The 18,678-nt window shown below is 58.7% G+C and overlaps 1 protein-coding gene across 3 annotated transcripts; it reads left to right on the top strand.

Moving 5' to 3' along the window:
• Positions 952-11,976, top strand: SLC9A5 (solute carrier family 9 member A5). Of its 3 annotated transcripts, none has more exons than XR_002442262.1 (17): positions 952-1,152; positions 4,620-4,922; positions 5,380-5,543; positions 6,241-6,319; positions 6,516-6,693; positions 6,769-6,989; positions 7,124-7,326; positions 7,583-7,672; positions 7,757-7,827; positions 8,154-8,246; positions 8,436-8,565; positions 8,646-8,734; positions 8,989-9,115; positions 9,209-9,379; positions 9,522-9,591; positions 9,702-9,903; positions 10,128-10,265. XR_002442262.1 is itself a non-coding variant. In XM_021408757.1 (17 exons), exons 1-17 carry the CDS (start codon positions 1,002-1,004, stop codon positions 10,592-10,594), a joined length of 2,739 nt encoding a protein of 912 aa, XP_021264432.1. In that variant the 5' UTR covers positions 952-1,001; the 3' UTR covers positions 10,595-11,976. The 3 variants fall into 3 exon arrangements, 2 of the variants coding, with proteins under 2 accessions (XP_021264432.1, XP_021264433.1); XM_021408757.1 differs by having other exon boundaries at positions 9,772-9,903; positions 10,128-11,976; XM_021408758.1 differs by lacking the exon at positions 8,154-8,246 and having other exon boundaries at positions 953-1,152; positions 9,772-9,903; positions 10,128-11,976.

The raw sequence follows: 18,678 nt of genomic DNA, 5'->3' as shown, positions 1-18,678 counted from the left end.
GGCTCCAAAGGGTGAAGGGGGGCAGGGGGAGGGGATGGGGTGCTGGGAGCCTGCGGGAGGGAGCAGGGGTCGTAGGGGTGCTCAGAGGGCACTGAGGTGCTCCAGGTGCACAGGGATGCTCTGGGTGCTCCGCATGCGTGGGGTACTTGGGGTGTGCAGGGATGCTCCCTCGGGGGGACAGCAGGGGGATGGAGGGACAGCAGGGGGATGGAGGGGATAGCAAGGGATGGAGGGACAGAAGGTGATGGAGGGACAGAAGGTGATGGAGGGGCAGGAGGTGATGAAAGGACAGCAGATAATGGAGGAACAGAAGGGGATGGAGAGGATAGCAGGGGATGGAGAGGATAGCAAGGGATGGAGAGGACAGCAGGTGATGGTGGAACAGCAGGTGATGGAGGGGACACTAGGTGCTGGAGGGACACCAGGGGGATGGAGGGACACCAGAGGGATGGAGGGACAGCAGGTGGTGGAGGGGGGACCAAGGCAGGTGCGAGGAAACCGCTAAGGGGCAGGAGGCTTTGGGGCATGTGTAGGGGAACCAGAGCTGGAGTGAGGAGGCACAGAGGTGCTGCTCGGAGTGAGCAGGGCAGTGCTGGGGACCAGGAGGTGACATCGGGGTGATGCTGGGCACCAGGGCAGGTGGGACTGCAGAGGTGACACCGTGGCAGCACTGGGTTCTAGGGCAGGTGGAGGTGACACTGGGGCGGTGTGGGGGGACTGGGGCAAGCGGAGGTGGCACCGGGGCAGCGCTGGAGACCGGGGTGGGCGGGGCGGCATCAGGGCAGGTGCGGGTGGCATCGGGCAGCACCGGGGACCGCGGCGGCTGGGGGGGGGACACCGAGGCAGGCGGTGGTGACACCCGGACATCGCTGGGGGACTCGTGCAGCACTGGGGACCGGGGCGGGGGGGGCGCTGCGGGGCGGGCCGGGCTCTGCCCCCGCCGTTGCCGGTGACGTCGCGGCGGGGCCGGCGGAGCTGCGGAGCGGCGGAGGTGCGGGGCCATGCATCCCCCGGACAGCGGCCCCTCGGCCTCCCCCGGCCCCGCCGCCGTCCCTCCGGCGGGAGCCGAGCTGCTGCGGTGGCAGTGGCAGGAGGTGCAGGTGCCGTGCCTGGTGGCCGCCTGGATCCTGGTGGCCAGCTTGGCCAAGATCGGTGAGCGCCGCCGGGACGGGGGGGGCTTCGCGGGAGACGCAGCCCCGGGATGGGCAGCGGTGACGACGGGGGGGGGGGGGGACATCGGGGTGAGAGGCGATGCGTGCGGCTGGGTGGTCCCCGGGAGGTGACAGCACAGCGTCGGGTGGCCCACGGAGGGTCACGCGCCATTCTTTGCCATGGGGGTGTGATGAGCGGCGACAGAGCGGAGCCTGGCCGGTGGCACCCAGGGGACACGCTGGTGGACCCCCAGGGGTGGGTGCAGAGGGGACAGCCCAGGGGATGAGCTGCTGGGGATGCGTGTGCTGCTGTCGGGGTTGGGAGTGGTGCTGGGTGGTCACCGCCGGTGGGTCACAGCGGAGCCACGTGGTGCTGAGCGGGCTCCCAGGAGGTGTGACAGTGACCTTGAAGCGGGCGTCCTCCTCGAGGCTCTGCCGAGGGAGCGGGCGTGCACTGGGCTCCATTTGGAGCCCCTAGCACCCAGGGCAGGAGGTTGCTGCCATTGTCAGCCGCCCTCCTCCTGCCCCAGCATCGCCCAACCCACGGCTGTGCACCTCGCGTTGCATTCTCCCTCGGCCTTCTCGCAGCTAAACCTCTGCAAGGAATAAATTATGAGCTGAGACATCGAGCCCTCTGCCTGCAGCTGTGCCACCTCCAGCTGCCAAGCGCAGCATGGAGATAGGAGCCCTGGCTCTGCGCCTCATTCTCAAGCAGCTCAGCTGTTTGGGTTTCCCTTGGTGCCTTCCCTTCCCCATCCCACGTTTGGCTGCGGGGCCTCGGTGGGCACAGCCCCAGGGCACCATGCTTGGTGGCAGCGATGTGACAGCAGCCAGCCGTCCCGTGGCTCGGGGACGCATCCTACCCCTGCTCCTAGCCCAGGCACTGCTGTCCCCACAGCAGCCAGCCGTCCCGTGGCTCGGGGACGCATCCTACCCCTGCTCCTAGCCCAGGCACTGCTGTCCCCAGTGTGCCCAGGGGCACGGAAGGAGATGGGGACGGGGGCAGAGGGTCCCCAACAGTGGGGTGGCCATGCTGGGTGCTGAGTGCTGGGTGCTGGGTGCGGCCTGGTGCGGAAGAGCTGCTGCCAGCTCGCAGCCCTGTGACTGCAGGGGCGGAAGCATCCCCAGCACTGTGTGGTGGGGAAGTGATACTGTAGGCTCTTGTTCTTGGAAACCGTCACGATGCCGGGGTGCCCCGAGCTTGCAGCAAGCAAATGCCCAGGGCAGAGAAAACCGCTCTGAGTGTTGGCTTCCTGCATGGTGAGGCGTCATCCGGACTCTGCTGCCTTTCTTGCTCAGTTTGCTATGGGGAAGAGGGAAAGGAGAAGTGATGAGCACAGCCCCCCCTCACCCACACAATGGGATGCGGGGCGAGGGCTGCGGGTCCCAACTTTTTCCCTTTGCATCCAACCCCCGACCCCATTGCTCCCAGTACCGGCTGGTTTTGGTGTCTCCAGTCGCACTGGGACATGGTTAGTGGGTGTGGTGCTGGTGGGTCAGTGGTGGGACTCGATGGTCTTAGCGGTGTTTTCCAACCTTAATGATTCCATGGCTGACCCCGAGCCCTATGGGGGGGAGCAGGGTTTGTCCTCGAGTCCTCCCAATGGCACATCCCATGCTGGGGATGCCTGGAGCGGGGATGATGCCTCTGAAGTTAATTCACATGTGGCTGAGTTACCGTTGCTGTGGGAACGTTAATGCTGAAATTCTTGCCTAGCGGGTGTAAAATTAGAGCTCTTGCCACCCGTCCCTGCTGCAGAGCAGCTCGTGTGCTGGGATTTGCTGTGAGGGCGGCAGCGTGCAGAGCAATGAAGCCAGCAGCGTTCCCATGCCCTGGCTGTGCATGCAGGGCTTCTCCCATCGATGCTGCAAACTTCTTTGATCTGCACAGCCTTCCTCCTGGTGGGGTGATTGGCACAAGCAATGGGCTCCTCTCCTCCAGAACTTTAGGGAATGGGGTTTGGAGTGGTGGTGGGGCAGCCAAGTGATGGTCTGGAGGCTGTGATGTCCCTTTAATCAAGGACAAGGTGCCTGCTGGTTCCTGGTAATGGCTTTAAGTTGCACCGGGGGAGGTTCAGGTTGGATATTAAGAACAATTTATTCTCCAAAAGAGCGGTGAGGCACTGGCACAGCTGCGCAGGGGGGTGGGGGAGTCTCCATCCCTGGAGGTGTTCAAGAACCATGGAGATGTGGCACTAAGGGACGTGGGCAGTGGGCACGGTGGGGGTGGGCTGGGGTTGGGCTTGGGGAGCTGAGAGGTCTTTTCCAGCCTTAATGATTCTGTGATTCCTCCATCTGATGGCCACGTTGTGCCACAGCACTGGGATGTCACCAGTGATGGCTGTGAGACCTCAGTGGCAGGAGGCAAGACGTCTGTGACCCTCAGCAGCCCCAAAGTACAGCACCCCATGCTTGGCAGGAGAAATACACAGGGATCTGTCCATTGCCCTGCTGGTTTTGCCAAGAGGTTGCAATGATTTGGGTTTACATGGGGACAAGGCTGCCACGAGGAACATGTCCCCACTGCTGGCTGGCACAATGTGGCCTTGTGCCATCAGGCTCCTTGCCACAGGGCTAATATATGAATATGAGGGTGTGATCAGCTTGCTCTATTAAATCACCCTCTTTCATGGCCTGCTGGAATAAGCTGATTATTGTGAGCATCCCTTCATCCGCAGCTCTTGCATACCTCGTATTTGCATGCAGGTAGGTCAGCCAGCACTCTGGCCGACGCGCTCGTGCTGCAGTGTTTGCATGCTGCTCCACCTGCGTGCTCAGACGGCTGCAAACAAGGTCACCCCGTCACCAGGGCTGAGTGTCCCCGTCCCCGTGTGGGGTACCGTGTTCCTGTGACCAGGATGCCTCACTTGAACAGCAGCCAGCGCTGCTTGCAGCGCTATAAACGTGCTCAGTGATGCCATTCTCCTTTTAGCACAGATGCCAAAAAAGCAAAATGCCCAACTGCTTGGCTTATACGGCAGCGGTTTGGGAGGAGGAGGACCTGAAATCCTGATCTGGGGCAGGCTCAGAGCAGACAGACACGAGCAGTAGAGACGTGGAAGCCAGTTCCCGAGCTTCTCTCAAGGTTTACACCACTGGTGAAAAGACCCTGAGCTGGGTGGAGCTGTGGTCCATCCATGGGGCTCCCAGGATCCCAGCTCCCAGGGAGGGAAGGAGCCCAGTGTCCTAGGGTTGGTGTGAGACCACAGCACAGCCTTCCTCCTGGTGGGATGATTGGCATGAGCACCTCTTTTCAAGCTTTAGGGACTGGGCTTTGTGATAGTAGCCGGGCAGCCAAGTGAGCCAGCCAGCTAGAAGGTCTTCTGCTCACAAGGACAAGGTGCTCCCTTGTCCCCAGCCCGCGTCTGTCACACATCAGTCAACCCATCTGTGTGGAGCCTGTGGACCCAGGGTGCTCCATCCCCGTGGCCCCTCTGGCTGGTGCTCACATTCTTCCTTCCCTTCCAGTGTTCCACCTGTCCAGAAAGGTGACGTCCGTCGTGCCGGAGAGCTGCCTCCTCATCCTGCTGGGGCTGGGCCTGGGCGGCATCGTGTTGGCCGTGGCCAAGAAACCCAAGTACCAGCTGGAGCCCAACATGTTCTTCCTCTTCCTCCTGCCCCCCATCGTCCTGGACTCAGGCTACTTCATGCCCAGCCGCTTGTTCTTTGACAACATTGGTGCCATCCTCACCTACGCGGTTGTGGGCACACTCTGGAACTCCTTCACCACCGGCACTGCGCTCTGGGGCCTGCACCAGGCCGGGCTGATGGGTGGGTGCTGGGGGAGCCCACGTCCCCAAAAGTGGGGTGGGAAGATGCAAAACACTCCCAAATTTAGAGCCCTGGCATGGATCCCATAGCTCTCAGAAGCTGGGAGTGATGTTCTGGCAGGACCAGCAAGTGTGGAGGACAAAGGGGACCTCGGCATCGGGCTGACTCATGTCTTTGCTATTTTTGTCGCCGACCTTGGCTAGCTCTGCTGGCTCGCTGCCGTGTTCCCTGTCCTCGGCTTGAGCTGCTGGCCCTGCCTGGCCTGGGCCTTCTTTCGAGCTCCTCTGAGCCCAGAGGAACATCTTGGTGCGCAGTCCAAGCACTTCTTCCCTCATGTGCCAAACTCCATGTCACCTCAGGGAGACCTCAGAGGTCTGACAGATGGGCTTGTTTCACCGGCAGGGTCCCTCACCTGGGGAGGATAACCTGCCTCACCTCCAGCCTTCTGTCCCAGCAGATCCGGGCGTGGAAGCCGGGCTGATGGATTTCCTGCTCTTCGGAAGCCTCATCTCAGCTGTGGACCCTGTGGCAGTGTTGGCCGTTTTTGAAGAGGTCCATGTAAACGAGACCCTCTTCATCATTGTGTTTGGCGAGTCCCTCCTGAATGATGCTGTCACTGTGGTGAGTTGGAGCCAGGGGGGCTCTACGGTCCTAATGACAGTGAGGGTGGTGAGGCACTGGAGCAGGTTGTCCACAGAAGTTGCGGGTGCCCCATCCCTGGAGGTGTTCAGCGTCAGGTTGATGTGGCTTTGGGCAACTTGATGTAGTGAAAGATGGACGAAGGGTAATGGCCTTCAGTTGCACCAGGGGAGGTTCAGGTTGGATATTCTGAAAAATTTATACTCAGAAAGAGTGGTGAGGCATTGGAACAGGCTGCCCATGGAGCTGGAGGAGTCCCCATCATCACCCTGGAGGTGGTCAAGAGCTGTGGAGATGTGGCACTGAGGGACATGGTTAGTGGGCATGGTGGGGGTGAGCTGCAGTTGGATTTGGTGATCTCAGCAATCTTTTCCAACATAAATTATTTTATCGATTGATTGTCCTGCCCATGCCATGGGATTGGGCTGGATGATCCGTAAGAGTCCCTTCCAACCCAAACCAGTTTGTGATCCTATGAAAGTGGAGCCCAGTGTGGGCCAGGCACTGGAATCCCCCAGAATGGGCAGAGGGTGCAGGTTGACATCATAACCCCATGCCACTGGGTCCCTCCACTGTGCTGGCCTCAAGGGAGTGCTTAGGCCCATCCTGCCCATCTGCGCTGCCCCTCCCATGGCAGGGAGGTTCTCTGCCATTCCCAGAAGACTTGTGTTGCCTGCAGGTGCTGTACAAGGTCTTCAACTCTTTTGTGGAGCTGGGCCCAGCACACATCCATGCCACGGACTACATGAAGGGGGTAGGTGAGTATGTACCCCACCAGCTCTTCCTGTAGCGTAGAGAACTGGGGAGGAGCACGGGTGCTGTTGTGCTGTGGGCAACCACTAAGCCCATCTCAGCCATCGTCACGGGATGCTGTGGTGGGGAGTCAGGTGGGAGCATGGGGCTTGGCAAGGGGCACCGTCTCACCAAAAGTGCAACCCAACTTCTTCCCCTCAGCCTCCTTCTTCCTGGTGAGTCTGGGGGGCACAGCTGTGGGGCTGCTCTTCGCCTTCCTTCTGGCCCTCATCACGCGGTTCACCAAGCGCGTGCGCATCATCGAGCCGCTCTTCGTCTTCCTCCTGGCCTATGTTGCCTACCTGGCTGCTGAGATGGTCTCGCTCTCCGCCATCCTGGCGTGAGTACCAGGGAACCCCAGGAAAGCAGGGGTGCTCACCATAGGGTCATGCCAGCTCTTCCTGCCCCTCTGCAGAGTCACCTTCTGCGGGATCTGCTGCAAGAAGTATGTGGAAGCCAACATCTCCCAGAAATCCCGCACCACGGTCAAGTACACCATGAAGACGCTGGCCAGCAGCTCAGAGACCATCATCTTCATGTTTCTGGGCATGTCAGCTGTGGACACTTCCAAGTGGACATGGGACACCGCGCTGGTGCTGGGCACCCTGATCTTCATCCTGCTCTTCAGAGCTGTGGGTCAGTCTGTCCTGCTGTTCCAGCCATTTTCTTGCCAGAAAGCGGCAGTCCCCAGGAGCAACTCCTGGCTTTGGCTTCACCTCATCTATTGGGCTCTGGTGGCATCCCAGACTCTTGTTCTCATTCTTCTCCAGGTGTTGTCCTCCAGACCTATGTCCTCAATCGCTTCCGCCTCATCCCTCTGGACAGGATTGACCAGGTGGTCATGTCGTACGGTGGCCTCCGCGGAGCCGTCGCTTTTGCCCTGGTCATCCTGCTGGATGAGGCGAAGGTGAAAGCCAAGGACTACTTTGTGGCAACGACTATTGTGGTGGTGTTCTTCACTGTCATCGTGCAGGTGAGGATGGGCACTCTGCCCTTGGGAAGCAGCACCATGGGCAGGTGACAGCCTTGGGGTCTGGAGGGGGCATGCCTTGGGACACAGGTACCAGGTGTCAGGTTCCCAGTCTGCCATCACACAGACCCAAAGCACAGTGGGAACACTGCACACAGCTGTCACAACCTGGTCACTTCTTGTTCCTTTTGCTCTCGTGCCCTAGCCATGCCCCCTCTTCCCCTCCCAATCTCTCCCTTGCCCTCTCCCGCTGTTCCAGGGCCTCACCATCAAACCACTGGTGACGTGGCTGAAGGTGAAGCGCAGCGACCACCACAAGCCCACGCTGAATGAGGAGCTACACGAGCACGTAAGTGCTCCCCACAGTGCCAGGACAGGGCATGCTTAGCCTGGGTCACCCTCCACCACTCTCACCCTTTTCTCCTTGCTCCAGGCCTTTGACCACATCCTGGCAGCAGTGGAGGACATCGTGGGACACCACGGCTACCACTACTGGCGGGACAAGTGAGTGTCTTGTCTGCTGGCATTCAGCTGGATGGGGTGGTATGGCAGCCATGGGGACATCCCAAGGTAGACAGTCCTGCTGCGAGCAAAGCAGCAGGGCCAGGAAGGCGTACGTCTGTCTGTCTGGATGGTACAGTGCAAACCACTGCTCCAGAAGTGTCCTAAGGAGGAGCTGGGCAGAGGTGGCTTAGGGCACAAGGTGGCATTGCCCATGATGGAGCTGCTGCAGGACCATGGTGGCCATGATGTCATTGTGCCTCCCCAGACAGAGACGCACTGGATACTGAGGAAGGAACTGTAAAAACTTTGAGAGTGTTTATCTGCAGAATCACAACAGGAAAAGCGTGCAGAGAACCTGTTTCCTGGAGGGAAGCTCCGTCTGGGCAGCTGCACCAGCTCCAGCCCTGCGCCCATCACTGGTCTCCGGTTTCCCCTTGGCCTGGGAACAACGTGGCAGCATGTCCTGTCCCCTCCCATTGTCCTCTGCCAGGGTGTTCCCAGGCACAGCCTTCTCTCCCTGTGCTTTGGGCAGTTTGGACTTTGCATGGGCAGAAGTCCCATGACCACCGTATTTATCCATCCATCCCCTGATTTCCATTTTGCTGCAGGTGGGAGCAGTTTGACAAAAAGTACCTGAGCCAGCTCCTGATGAGGAAATCTGCCTACAAGATACGGGACGAGATCTGGGATGTCTACTACAAGCTGAACATCCGTGACGCCATCAGCTTTGTGGATCAGGTAGGGGTGTGTGATGGGAGCTGGGCCCCACTGGATGAGGTGGTGGGGACCCCTCCAGCCCATGTCTGTCACTCCGCCAGGGTGGCCACGTGCTGTCAGCTGCCAAGCTGGCACTGCCCTCCATGCCCAGCCGCACGTCCATGTCAGAGTCGTCAGTCACAAACCTGCTGTGAGTGCGAGCATCCCTCTAAGCACCAGCCTCTGGGCAGCGCTCCCTGGCTGCATCGTCCCTGGGATGGGCTGGACCCATTGGGATGGGCTGGATCCATTGGGATGAGCATGATCCATTGGGATGGGTCGGATCTATTGGGATGGGCATGATCCATTGGGATGGGTCAAATCCATTGGGATGAGTTGGATCTATCGGGATGGGCATGATCCATTGGGATGAGCCAGATCCATTGGGATGCTCCAACTCCCCAGGAGGGAGAGCGGGAGCGGCGCGTGCCTGGACCTGCAGGTGATTGACACAGTGCGGAGCCGGCGGGACAAGGAGGACGCGGCCATGCACCACGTGCTGCGCGGGAGCCTCTACAAGCCCCGGCGGCGGGTGAGTACTGCCGCCCGCAGCAGGAGCAGGGATGGAGGGTGCTGCGCGGGGCCGGCTGCTCACCCTGTGTCTCTTTGCCTCTCCCTCGGCCAGTACAAGGCCAGCTACAGCCGTCACTTCATCTCTCCAGATAAACAAGAGCGCCAAGATAAAGAAATCTTCCGGCAGAACATGAAGAGACGCCTGGAGACCTTCAAGTCCACCAAGCACAATGTCTGCTCCTCCAAGAGCAAAGCCAGGCTGAAGGAAAAGGGCAGGAAGAAGGCAAGCAATCCCCAAATTCCTGCTCCCCTACTGGATATGGGGCAGTGAGGTCCTGTGGGGGCCATGGGGTGCTGCAGGGCTTCGGCATCTCCAGAGCCTGGGGACAGGGTTGGGTCCCATTCAGATCTCTCTCCCTCTGCAGAAGAACATCTCTCTGCCGAGCGATGCACCCAATGGGAGGACGCACAGAAACGTCCCCTGGCAGGAGGCGGGTAAGGAGGTGGCAGGAGAGGTTCTCAGAACCTGCAAGGGGACTCACTGGGGTGGGATGGTACCAGCACACTTTCCGTGCTCGGTGGCGACGGGTTTGTGCTGGCACCAGGTCCTTCTCCCATGGGGACAGGGGGGCAGCTCTTAGGGTGTCCATCCATACACCCCCTGTGTGGCTGCAGCTCCCGTGCTGGTGATGGTCAGCTCTGGCGAGGAGGAGAGTGATAGCTCGGAGACGGAGAGAGAGGATGATGAAGGGATCGTGTTCATCGCTCGTGCCACCGATGAGGTCCTGCAGGGAAAGGCAACCCAGGGTAGGCACGCCAGTCCTTCCTCTGCCTATGGAGCAAGGTTGGCTTGGGCTGGGCAAGAACAAAGTGAACGGAGTATGAATGGGAAAGCTGCTCTTCTCGGTGGCCATGGAGGCAGAGCAGAGCCTCCAAAATGGGCCAGATTGGAAGTGTCCCCATCAGTACCAGGGTTTGAAAGAGCAGGAGCCATGCGATATCCCCCTCTGTCCTTCCTTCTGCACCCCCAGGCAGCCTAGATGTGTGCCCCAGCCCCTGCATCATCCCGCCATCACCCACCTTGGCAGAGAAGGAGCTGCCATGGAAAGGAGACCAGGCTGACCTGGCTGTTTACGTCTCCTCGGAGACCACCAAAATCGTGCCGGTGGATATGCAGAAAGCATGGAACCAAAGCATCTCCTCCCTGGAGAGCATTGCCTCGCCGCCAGGCATCGAGACGGGAGCACAGCACAGGAGGTTCGCCCACCCCATGCTGGAGAAGCAGCCGCAGTCGGCGAGCCAGGCGACGCCGGAGCAGGTCTCACGTTTCCAGTTCCCCAGCCACGTGTCCAAGAGCAGCAGGTCGAAGAGTGACAGCAGCCCCGAGGGTGCAGAGCAGCAGGAGCTGCAGCCCCTGATGGGGACGGAGGAGCAGGGCAGGGGGCTGCCCCCCGCCGAGCACCGGCGGCTCGCATTCAGCAGAGCCAGCCACATCTGAAACGCACGGCGTGCGGGGCAGACTGCTCCGTCGTCGTGCTTCGTGAAGCTTCTGCGTGTCTCCTCCAACTCCAGGAGCACCCAGAGAGCTTTGGGGCTTTGCTCGTGCTGATGCAAGGCTGGTAGATAGATGGGAAGTGATGCTGCGAGAGCAGGCACCAGACCCATCCACCCAGGGGGCACAGACCCCAGATCTGGCTCTCTCTTCCTCTCTGGTCTTCGTCTCCCGTATGACAGCGCTGGGAGGCCAGAGGTGTTCCTCCCAGTGGTGGTCTGGATGCCACTGTGGCTGTGCCACTGTGAGGTTTGGGGTTCTGGCTGACAGGCTGCTCCAGCTTGACCCTCCAGTCTCTGCAGGAGGCTGCTGCACAACAGTCCACCCACACCCGGCCACCTGGCCTTTGGCTTCCAGGAACCCGGCTGCTCAGAGCACGCATGGACCTCAGCTGGGAGAGCAAAGACTGGCCCCTTTCTGGCAGCTCTGTCCCTGGGTTCTGGAGGCACTGCAGAAGCAAAGCCATGACTTTCTCAGGACTGAGGTTTGGCTCCGCCGGGAGCCAGGCTGCATACGCACAGGGACTCTTCTGGCACTCGTTTGGCTGTGCCAGCCCCACGCTGCTCGTCCGGGTGCGCTCCCCATGGCTGCAGCATTCTGTTTTCTGGCTTTGCTAGGAGACAGCAGCCCTGCATGGCACCCTTCATCCTGCCTGCATCCCAGTCCCTCTAGTTGCCTGGGGCTCGTCAGCTGGGAGGGCACAAAGGGGAGCAGCAGGGCTGAATGTAAAGCAGGAGCAGGGGAGATGGGTGAGAGCTGGGTGCATCTGCAAAGCCCTGTCCCCGGCACCTGCCCCCCAGGCACTCCAGAGCCCTCCTGAGAGGGACCCCAAGATCTTGCTCCCCAAGATCTGCTCAGAGCTCAGTGTAGCTGGGTGCAGGAGACCCCTGGAGGGGGGATGCTCCTCTCTGGGCTGATAACACCCAACAGCAAGCACATGGCTGCCCATTGCAGCTACCCGGGGTTCTGGGTCTACAGGTGTCAAGGGATGTCTCAGTGCACTGGGTGAGCGAGCCCAACACGGGGCAGGCAAGGCGGTGGCACCCGGTACTGCTAGCAAGGCTGTTCTGCTCTGTACCTGCCCTTGCCAACTGGAGCATGAGGTTTTTAAAAGGTTTTTATATAGTTTTGCATTTCTTGTATGCCTTATTCCAGTTTTGATTTCTGATATCGGGCCATACTAAATCTCTAGCTGGGTCAGTGTTTTCCGTAGCCATGGGCACCACAAACAACTCCAGACTTAGTATCTTATTTGCAAGAATATTGTTTTAATGTGAAAATACATGCAGAGTATTTTGTAATGTTCAATAAATCAGAGTTGGACCAGGTGTCACGGTGTGGACTCGGGGACTGGCTGGGGACCTCTGCGTGCCCTGCTTCCTCTGGGTTGGGTTTGCCCTCAGGTCCCAGGGAGCTCTGCCCTTCTCCACCCAGGGCTACAGCTGGTGAGTGTGGGGCCCTCTCCTCCCACCTTCAGCCCCCACCACGCTGTGACCACTCTGGCACCTTCCAGGGGCTGCGGCCCCTCCTGCACCCGTGGGGTTTTGTCAGGGTTTATTCTCCTGCTCCAATCTCTGTGTTTCCCTTTCCTGCCTGCACAGAGCTGTTCCTTCCAGCGCAGCACAGTTCCATCTCTTTCAGCCTAAAAATACCGAAGTGCTTCAGTGGAAAAACACAAAAACCGGGCCAAACCACGAGCACATGTGCCCAAACCTCTGCTTCTCCAGGACGGAGCAAGGCTCAACAAATTAGCTGCTTGTCAGGCTGTAACCCAGAACATACAACCCTCCGACTGTTATTATAAGCAACCCCATCCTGGAGCTGTCTGACTGCTGCAGCCCATTCTGCACACAGGCTTCTCCTAGCACTGCCATTAGATCTGCACATTTTTTCCACAGTGATTTACTTTCTCCGATGCTCGGCTCCTCCACTTTCCCCGTTTTCCCAGAACTTGTGAAGTCAGCAGAGGGTGCGAGGCAGTGCCAGTAACGGGGCATCAGCGGGATGCAAGAGGCAAGCTGTGGGTGAGGGCTGGTGTTGGCCATCTCCCAGGTCAGCACTGCACAGCATCTCAAAGGCACAGCCTTCCCATCGCACGATGAGCGTTGGGCCCTTGGATAAGCTTTAGAAATAGATGGAACAGATACGTGTCCTGTTCTGAGGAGCCCCAAATCGGAGCTGGCATGCAGCCAGGCATCAAACTGCGGGGAATAATCCTTTCCTTGAACTGCCAGCTTTGTGTTTTCTGTTGAAGCAAGGGTGTTGTTGACCCACAGGCCCCCTAGCACTCTTCTTCATTCTGCTCACTCTCCGGAGTGCTTCTGATTCCCTCATGTGATGTTTGCACGGTGACTTACACAGGCACAAGTGGTGGGAAGCTGGTGAATGGGCATCCAGCTTCTCACCTCCCACTGCTCCCCAGGCTTTCCAGCAAGCACAAATCACAGCAGAGCCTTTGGCCACACACATGAGAACAGTGGAAAGGCAAACATGGATTTAGGCAAGGCGTTCAGGCTCACCATACGTGGGTAGACACGTTTTGGAGACCTTAGTCCATTCACTGCTCCATTCTGCTCCTGACCACCCGTGAGGGCACCCAGCTCCCACCCTCCTGTAACTCATTTCCTGGGGCCAAGACAAGCCTGGGAGCCATGATCGGGTGCTTCTGGTCAGCGTTATGGGATGCTGGTGGAGAGGATGGGGAGGGTTTTTACTCGGTGGTAGGACATGCAATTTGCCACACAAGATCCCCCACCGCTGCCTATGCTCTGTAGGACTGCTGATGTCCCCGTGTGGTACCCTGAATGCTCTTGCAGATGGGAAGGAGCCGGCTTCCCCTTTGGCCCGTTTGGGACGAGCTATCTGCGTGTTCCATCCTGTATCCACCTTCTGTCCGTGGAGTTGCACAGCCACAACCTCACATCACCCTTTTTCAGGCCAAGCAGCAGGTCTGTTGTGACCCAACCATTGCCCACGTCTTGAAGGCTGCTTCAGGAGGTCAAAGGGTGTGAAGGAGAAGCTCCATGAAGACCCCATCCCAACCCACCCAGTCCATACAGGGACTTGTTTCGGTGCCAGATCTACCACTGTGTAGCTCTACCAAGCTCTTGGTGCCCAAACCTGCCAATGACCAGACAGAGGATGGCATGGTGGCAACTCACCATCATCCTGCAGCCACCAGCCACCATCTGGGATAAGGCCCAGGGCATCCTGCTGCCCCAGTGCCACCACCGCATCCCCCTTCTCCTGCAGCCACCCCTGCTCCCTGCCCTCACCGAAAGCCTCCTCTGCCTATCGTGGAGGCAACGACTCACTGTCACTCCTGAATTACCTTGGAGGGGTGGACGCCAGCCCCAGTCTACCCCAAAAAGTCGCCTGTCTGATGGATGTGAGCCATCCTAGGCCGCAAAGCACGTTGTCGGTGACTGAGCCGGCATCAGTCAGCAGCCGGGGAGGATAATGAGGAACAGATTTGCACTGGGCAGTGGTTCCCATGCTTCGTTCCAGGGCAGAGCAGCCAGGACGGCAGAGCTGCTGCTTTTATGCTTCGCGCTGCACCCCTCTGTCGCGTGTCGAGCCAGCTCCTTGGCTCACCCGTGCCTTCTTGCAGTGAGCTTCCCTCTCCTTGCATCCCAGTGTGCAGGGGAGTGAGCTGCAGCGCGGACGGGCCGAGGACAGACGGATCAGTGGGATCTGCAGGCCAGCAGGAGCTGGGTGGGGTGATCCACAGCCCTCTCCGTGGTTCGGATTTCTCTGCTTTTGCCTGGAGGAGCAGACGCAGCAGTGGGACTCCCTGCTCTGGAGGACTGCGTGGCCAGGCTGCTGCTCCTGGGGACTCTTAAAAAGCAGCCAGGATGGATGCTGACACGTGGAGGCTTTGATTTCATGAGTACCCCAGATCCTAAAATCGTGATCTTCCCCACAGCCTCAAGGAAGGCAAAGATCCCTGAAGAAGCCATCAAAGCTCCTCTCACCTCACCTTCTGGCATCTCACGCCACACAACCCGGCTGCCCTGCAGGTAAACAGGACGTGTGTCAGGTGAGCTGGAGTGGGAGGGAGCTGAGGATGCTGCGGGGAGGTGGTACCCATGGAGGTGGTGGGATCAGTAGTCCTGAGATCATAGGCATGTCCTAGGAGATGGGCCATGGAGAAGGGCTTAAAAAGGGCAAGGTGCCCCTTCCTCTGGCCATGGGGTCCCGGTGGAGCTCTGCCATGTTCAGGTGGTCAGTGCACATGTGTGGGCCTCACCCTTCTGCAGCCTTGCTAAGCCCTCGCTGTGGAAGGCAGAGAGCCCGTTAGAGCTTTGCTTTTCCAGAGACCCCCAGCTCCTACGGCCAGGATATTCCTTCTCATCTACCGCATACGTGCACACATATCGAAGTATTTTCGGTGGCTTTCTCTACCTTCTCCTGCTTATGGAGAAAGCTAGCAAAAGCTTTTGGAAGGTAATCCAGAAAGGTAAAAAAAAAAAAAAAGAAAGAAAGAAAACAAAGAAAGCAAATATCCAGACCCAGAACGTGCTGTGTTTTTTCATGCTGAGATGTGGGGGCTGACTCCTGGGAGCTGACCACTCTAGGAACACGAGCTTTTGTTTTCCTGGGCTGCAAGCACCGGCTGAGTAAGCAGATTAGCCAGCCTGCTGCAGGAGGGCTGCATTGTCTGGGGAAAGTGCGTTGGCTAAATAGCAGAATTAGCTGGTGACCCCTGAGAGGCTCGCTCTGATCTTTGTTTTCTCCTGCTAAGGAACAGGCAGAATTGTTATAAATGTTTGATTTCTTTTTTCTTTTTTTTTCTCCTTTGCAAGAATAGCTTTTGAAGCAAACAGGAAATTACAATGTGCAATAAAGAGCAAAGAAAGTCAACCAGCTACCTCACTGTGCTTGGATTTGTCTACAAATCCACCTCTACGCGGGGCCTCACTTACCAAAAAGCGACTAAACCGCCCCAACACTTCACAAGGGCAGAAAACCTCCACACACGCGGTGCCCCCTGAGGTGCCGCTGTGCTCGGCCAGAAATGGGGCAGCTGCGGGGTGCCAAATATTGTCTGAGAGGCAGGGTGGGAGGGGGCTGGCTGCCCACAGACCTGCTTATTTGCACCTTGTGGTAGGAGGAGGCTGAGAGCTCATGTGCAAAGTGGCAGCCCGTGGCTTGGATAGGTGTAACTTGTGCTTTGCTGTGTAAAAAGCTGGCTGGAAGGTTGGGAGCAGAAAGTGGTGGGGAATGGAGTTACAGTGGAGCGGCCAGTCATGAGTGGTGCTCCCCAGAGGTCAGTACTAGGGCCTATCCTGTTTAATATCTTTACTGATGATCAGGATGAGGAGATTGAGTGCACCCTCGGTAAGTTTGCAGATGACACCATGTCAGGAGAAAGCAATCATCTGCCTGAGGGTAGGAAGGCCCTGTACAGGGATCTGGATGGGCTGGATCAATGGGCTGAGGCCAATTGTATGAGCTTCAACAAGACAAGTGTCAGGTCCTGCACTTTTGTCACAACATCCTCATGCATCACTATAGAGTTGGGGCAGAGCAGCTGGAAAGCTGTGCAGAAGAAAAGGGAAAGCCAGCTGAACTGAGCCAGCGGTGTGCCCAGGGGGCCAAGGAGCCCAGTGGCATCCTACCTTGTGTCAGCAGTAGTGCAGCCAGCAGGAGCAGGAGGGATTGTCCCTCTGTAGTGCACTGCTGGGGCCACACCTCAGCGTGGCCTCTCATTACGGAAAAGACATGGAGGCTCTGGAGAGTGTCCAGAGAAGGGAATGGAGCTGTGAGGGGTCTGAGCACAGCGCTGTGGGAGCAGCTGAGGGAATGGGATGGATCAATCTGGAGAAGAGGAGCTCGGGGCAGAGCTCATGGCTCTGCAGCCCCTGAGAGGAGATTGTGATGAGGGGAGTTGGCCTCTGCTCCCAGTTAACAGAGATAGGATGAGAGCGATGGCCTGAGTTGCACCAGGGGAGGTTCAGGGTGGGTACTGGGAACAATTTATTCTATGAAAGAGCAGTGAGGCACTGGCACAGCTGCCCAGGGAGGTGGGGGAGTCACAGTCCCTGGAGATGTCCCAGAGCCGTGGGGATGTGGCACTGAGGGATGTGGGCAGTGGGCATGGTGGCAGTGGGCTGGGGTTGTGCTTGGGGATCGTATTGGTCTTTTCCACCCTTAATGATTCAGTGATTTTGTTCTATGAGGTGCCGGCAGGAGGGGCCGTGCACAAGGTCAGCAGCTAATAAACTAATTACCATTCCTCATTTAATTATAGACAGCCCCCCTGCTGTGCTGCTTGACAAGAGATTGCCCTGCACACAGCCCTAGGTCAGCCTGACTGCCTCTGTCTGGGCCACTGACCTGGGATTATAATTAACACCCACCAGCCTAATTGCATGGGGCCTTGGTGACGAGGTGGGCGAGCACCGCGCTAGCAGGGAGGTGTGGGCAGCCAGAATCAATGCGGCCCGCGTGGAATGGCTCTGCGGGACAGGGGGGTGGGAGGAGAGGGGCTGGCTCCCCCCGAGGTCCAGCGTGGGACGGAGGGACCGGGCGGGGGCCCAGCGCTCAGCCCCGAGGCAGGCCCCGGCCAAAGCCCCGGCATGGCCGGCAGGTGTCGCCCCGGACCGCGGCCTCGCCCCGGCCGCCGCCTCCACGCGAGCCCGGGGATGCGGCCTGTCCGAAGCGGGGCAAGATGGCGGCTGCGCCTCCACCGATGGGGGCAATGTATGCATTTCTATCTGTGGTCCTGTACGGGTTGTAAGGGGACGGTTGGGTAATGGTGCCCCAGGGGCACTGCGGGCTCTCATGTGGTTGCAGAAGGCATGCGGGACAGCCGTCCCTGTCGGTGCTGTGTGTAGGCCTGGTGCTTGTTCTGCTCATTGGACCCAGCACCGAGGGGGTGTCTGGATAGGATAGTCCAGGGATAGCTGGAATATCAGTCTCACAGCCACCCGTCCCTGGCTCTCCTGGAGGCCACCAGTATAATGTGATTGATCTCTGCCTCATCAGTGCTGGAGGGGTCTGAGCCTCCTGGTCCCTTCCTGTAATGGCTGTACTCTGCTCCCATCATAGAATCATCACAGAATCCTTTGAGTTGGAAGGGTACCTGAAAGGCTGTCTGCTCCCACTCCCTGCACTGAGCAGGGACACCCACAGCTCCATCAGTGCTCACAGCCCCGTCCCCTGACTTTGGCTGTCTGCAGGGACGGGGCACCACCACCTCTCTGGGCAGCCTGTGCCACTGCCTCACCGCCCTTAGTGCAAAGAACTTCTTCCTTATCTCCAATCTAAAATGATGTGGGAGCAGAGATCCACAAGCCCAGCAGCCCTGATGGAAAGAGAGATGAGAGGAAAGGGGGAGAGACCGATGGCAAGGAGGGGAGGGGCACGAGTCCCCTCCCTTCACCTATCTCAAGCTTTATTTACTAACTTAGTAGTGCTCTCTAGCCCTGGTGCCAAGGAGGTGCTTCCTATGGAGGGCAAAGGTGCTCTGGTGTAGCACCCACGACCTCCTCCGGGAGCCCGCCATGCCCCATGTCCATCTGCTGTGGTTCCCTGCCATGAGTCCTGCTGCAGGCATTCCCCAAGGTTTGCTCCGTTAATTGCCAGCTACACACAACCCGGAGCAGGCGGGTGGCCAGGGAGCCTTCCCATCCCCTTCTGGGTTCTAGAGCTGCAGTCAGCAGAGGGGGCTCCAGACTCCCCTGGGAAGAAGACCCTGACCTCTCAACAACTGCTATTTGTCCACTGCTAAATGGTTTCAACCTCAGCCTGGAGCCTTGTGGAGCTACTCAGTTGAGACTGAGTTGGAGGAACTAGATCTCTTCACCTTCACTGCCAGCTGGTAAGGCTGGAAGAATGCAAAGCCCGTGCCTGCACTGGAGAGGTCAGCTCTGGGCAGGTTTCTATTCCCCTGCTAGGAACACCAGCAGGATTGAAAGTGCTTTAGGAAGAACTTGGAGGACCAGCAGTGGGACTGGCATGCGCTTAGCGGGCAGTGCTTAGCCCAGCTGAACACAGGCAAAGTTAGAGCTGGTCTCAGGGAACGC

This window comes from Numida meleagris, chromosome 10 (genome assembly GCF_002078875.1).
Source record: "Numida meleagris isolate 19003 breed g44 Domestic line chromosome 10, NumMel1.0, whole genome shotgun sequence".
Lineage (NCBI taxonomy): Eukaryota > Metazoa > Chordata > Aves > Galliformes > Numididae > Numida > Numida meleagris.
This window is presented reverse-complemented; position numbering and strand designations above follow the sequence as displayed.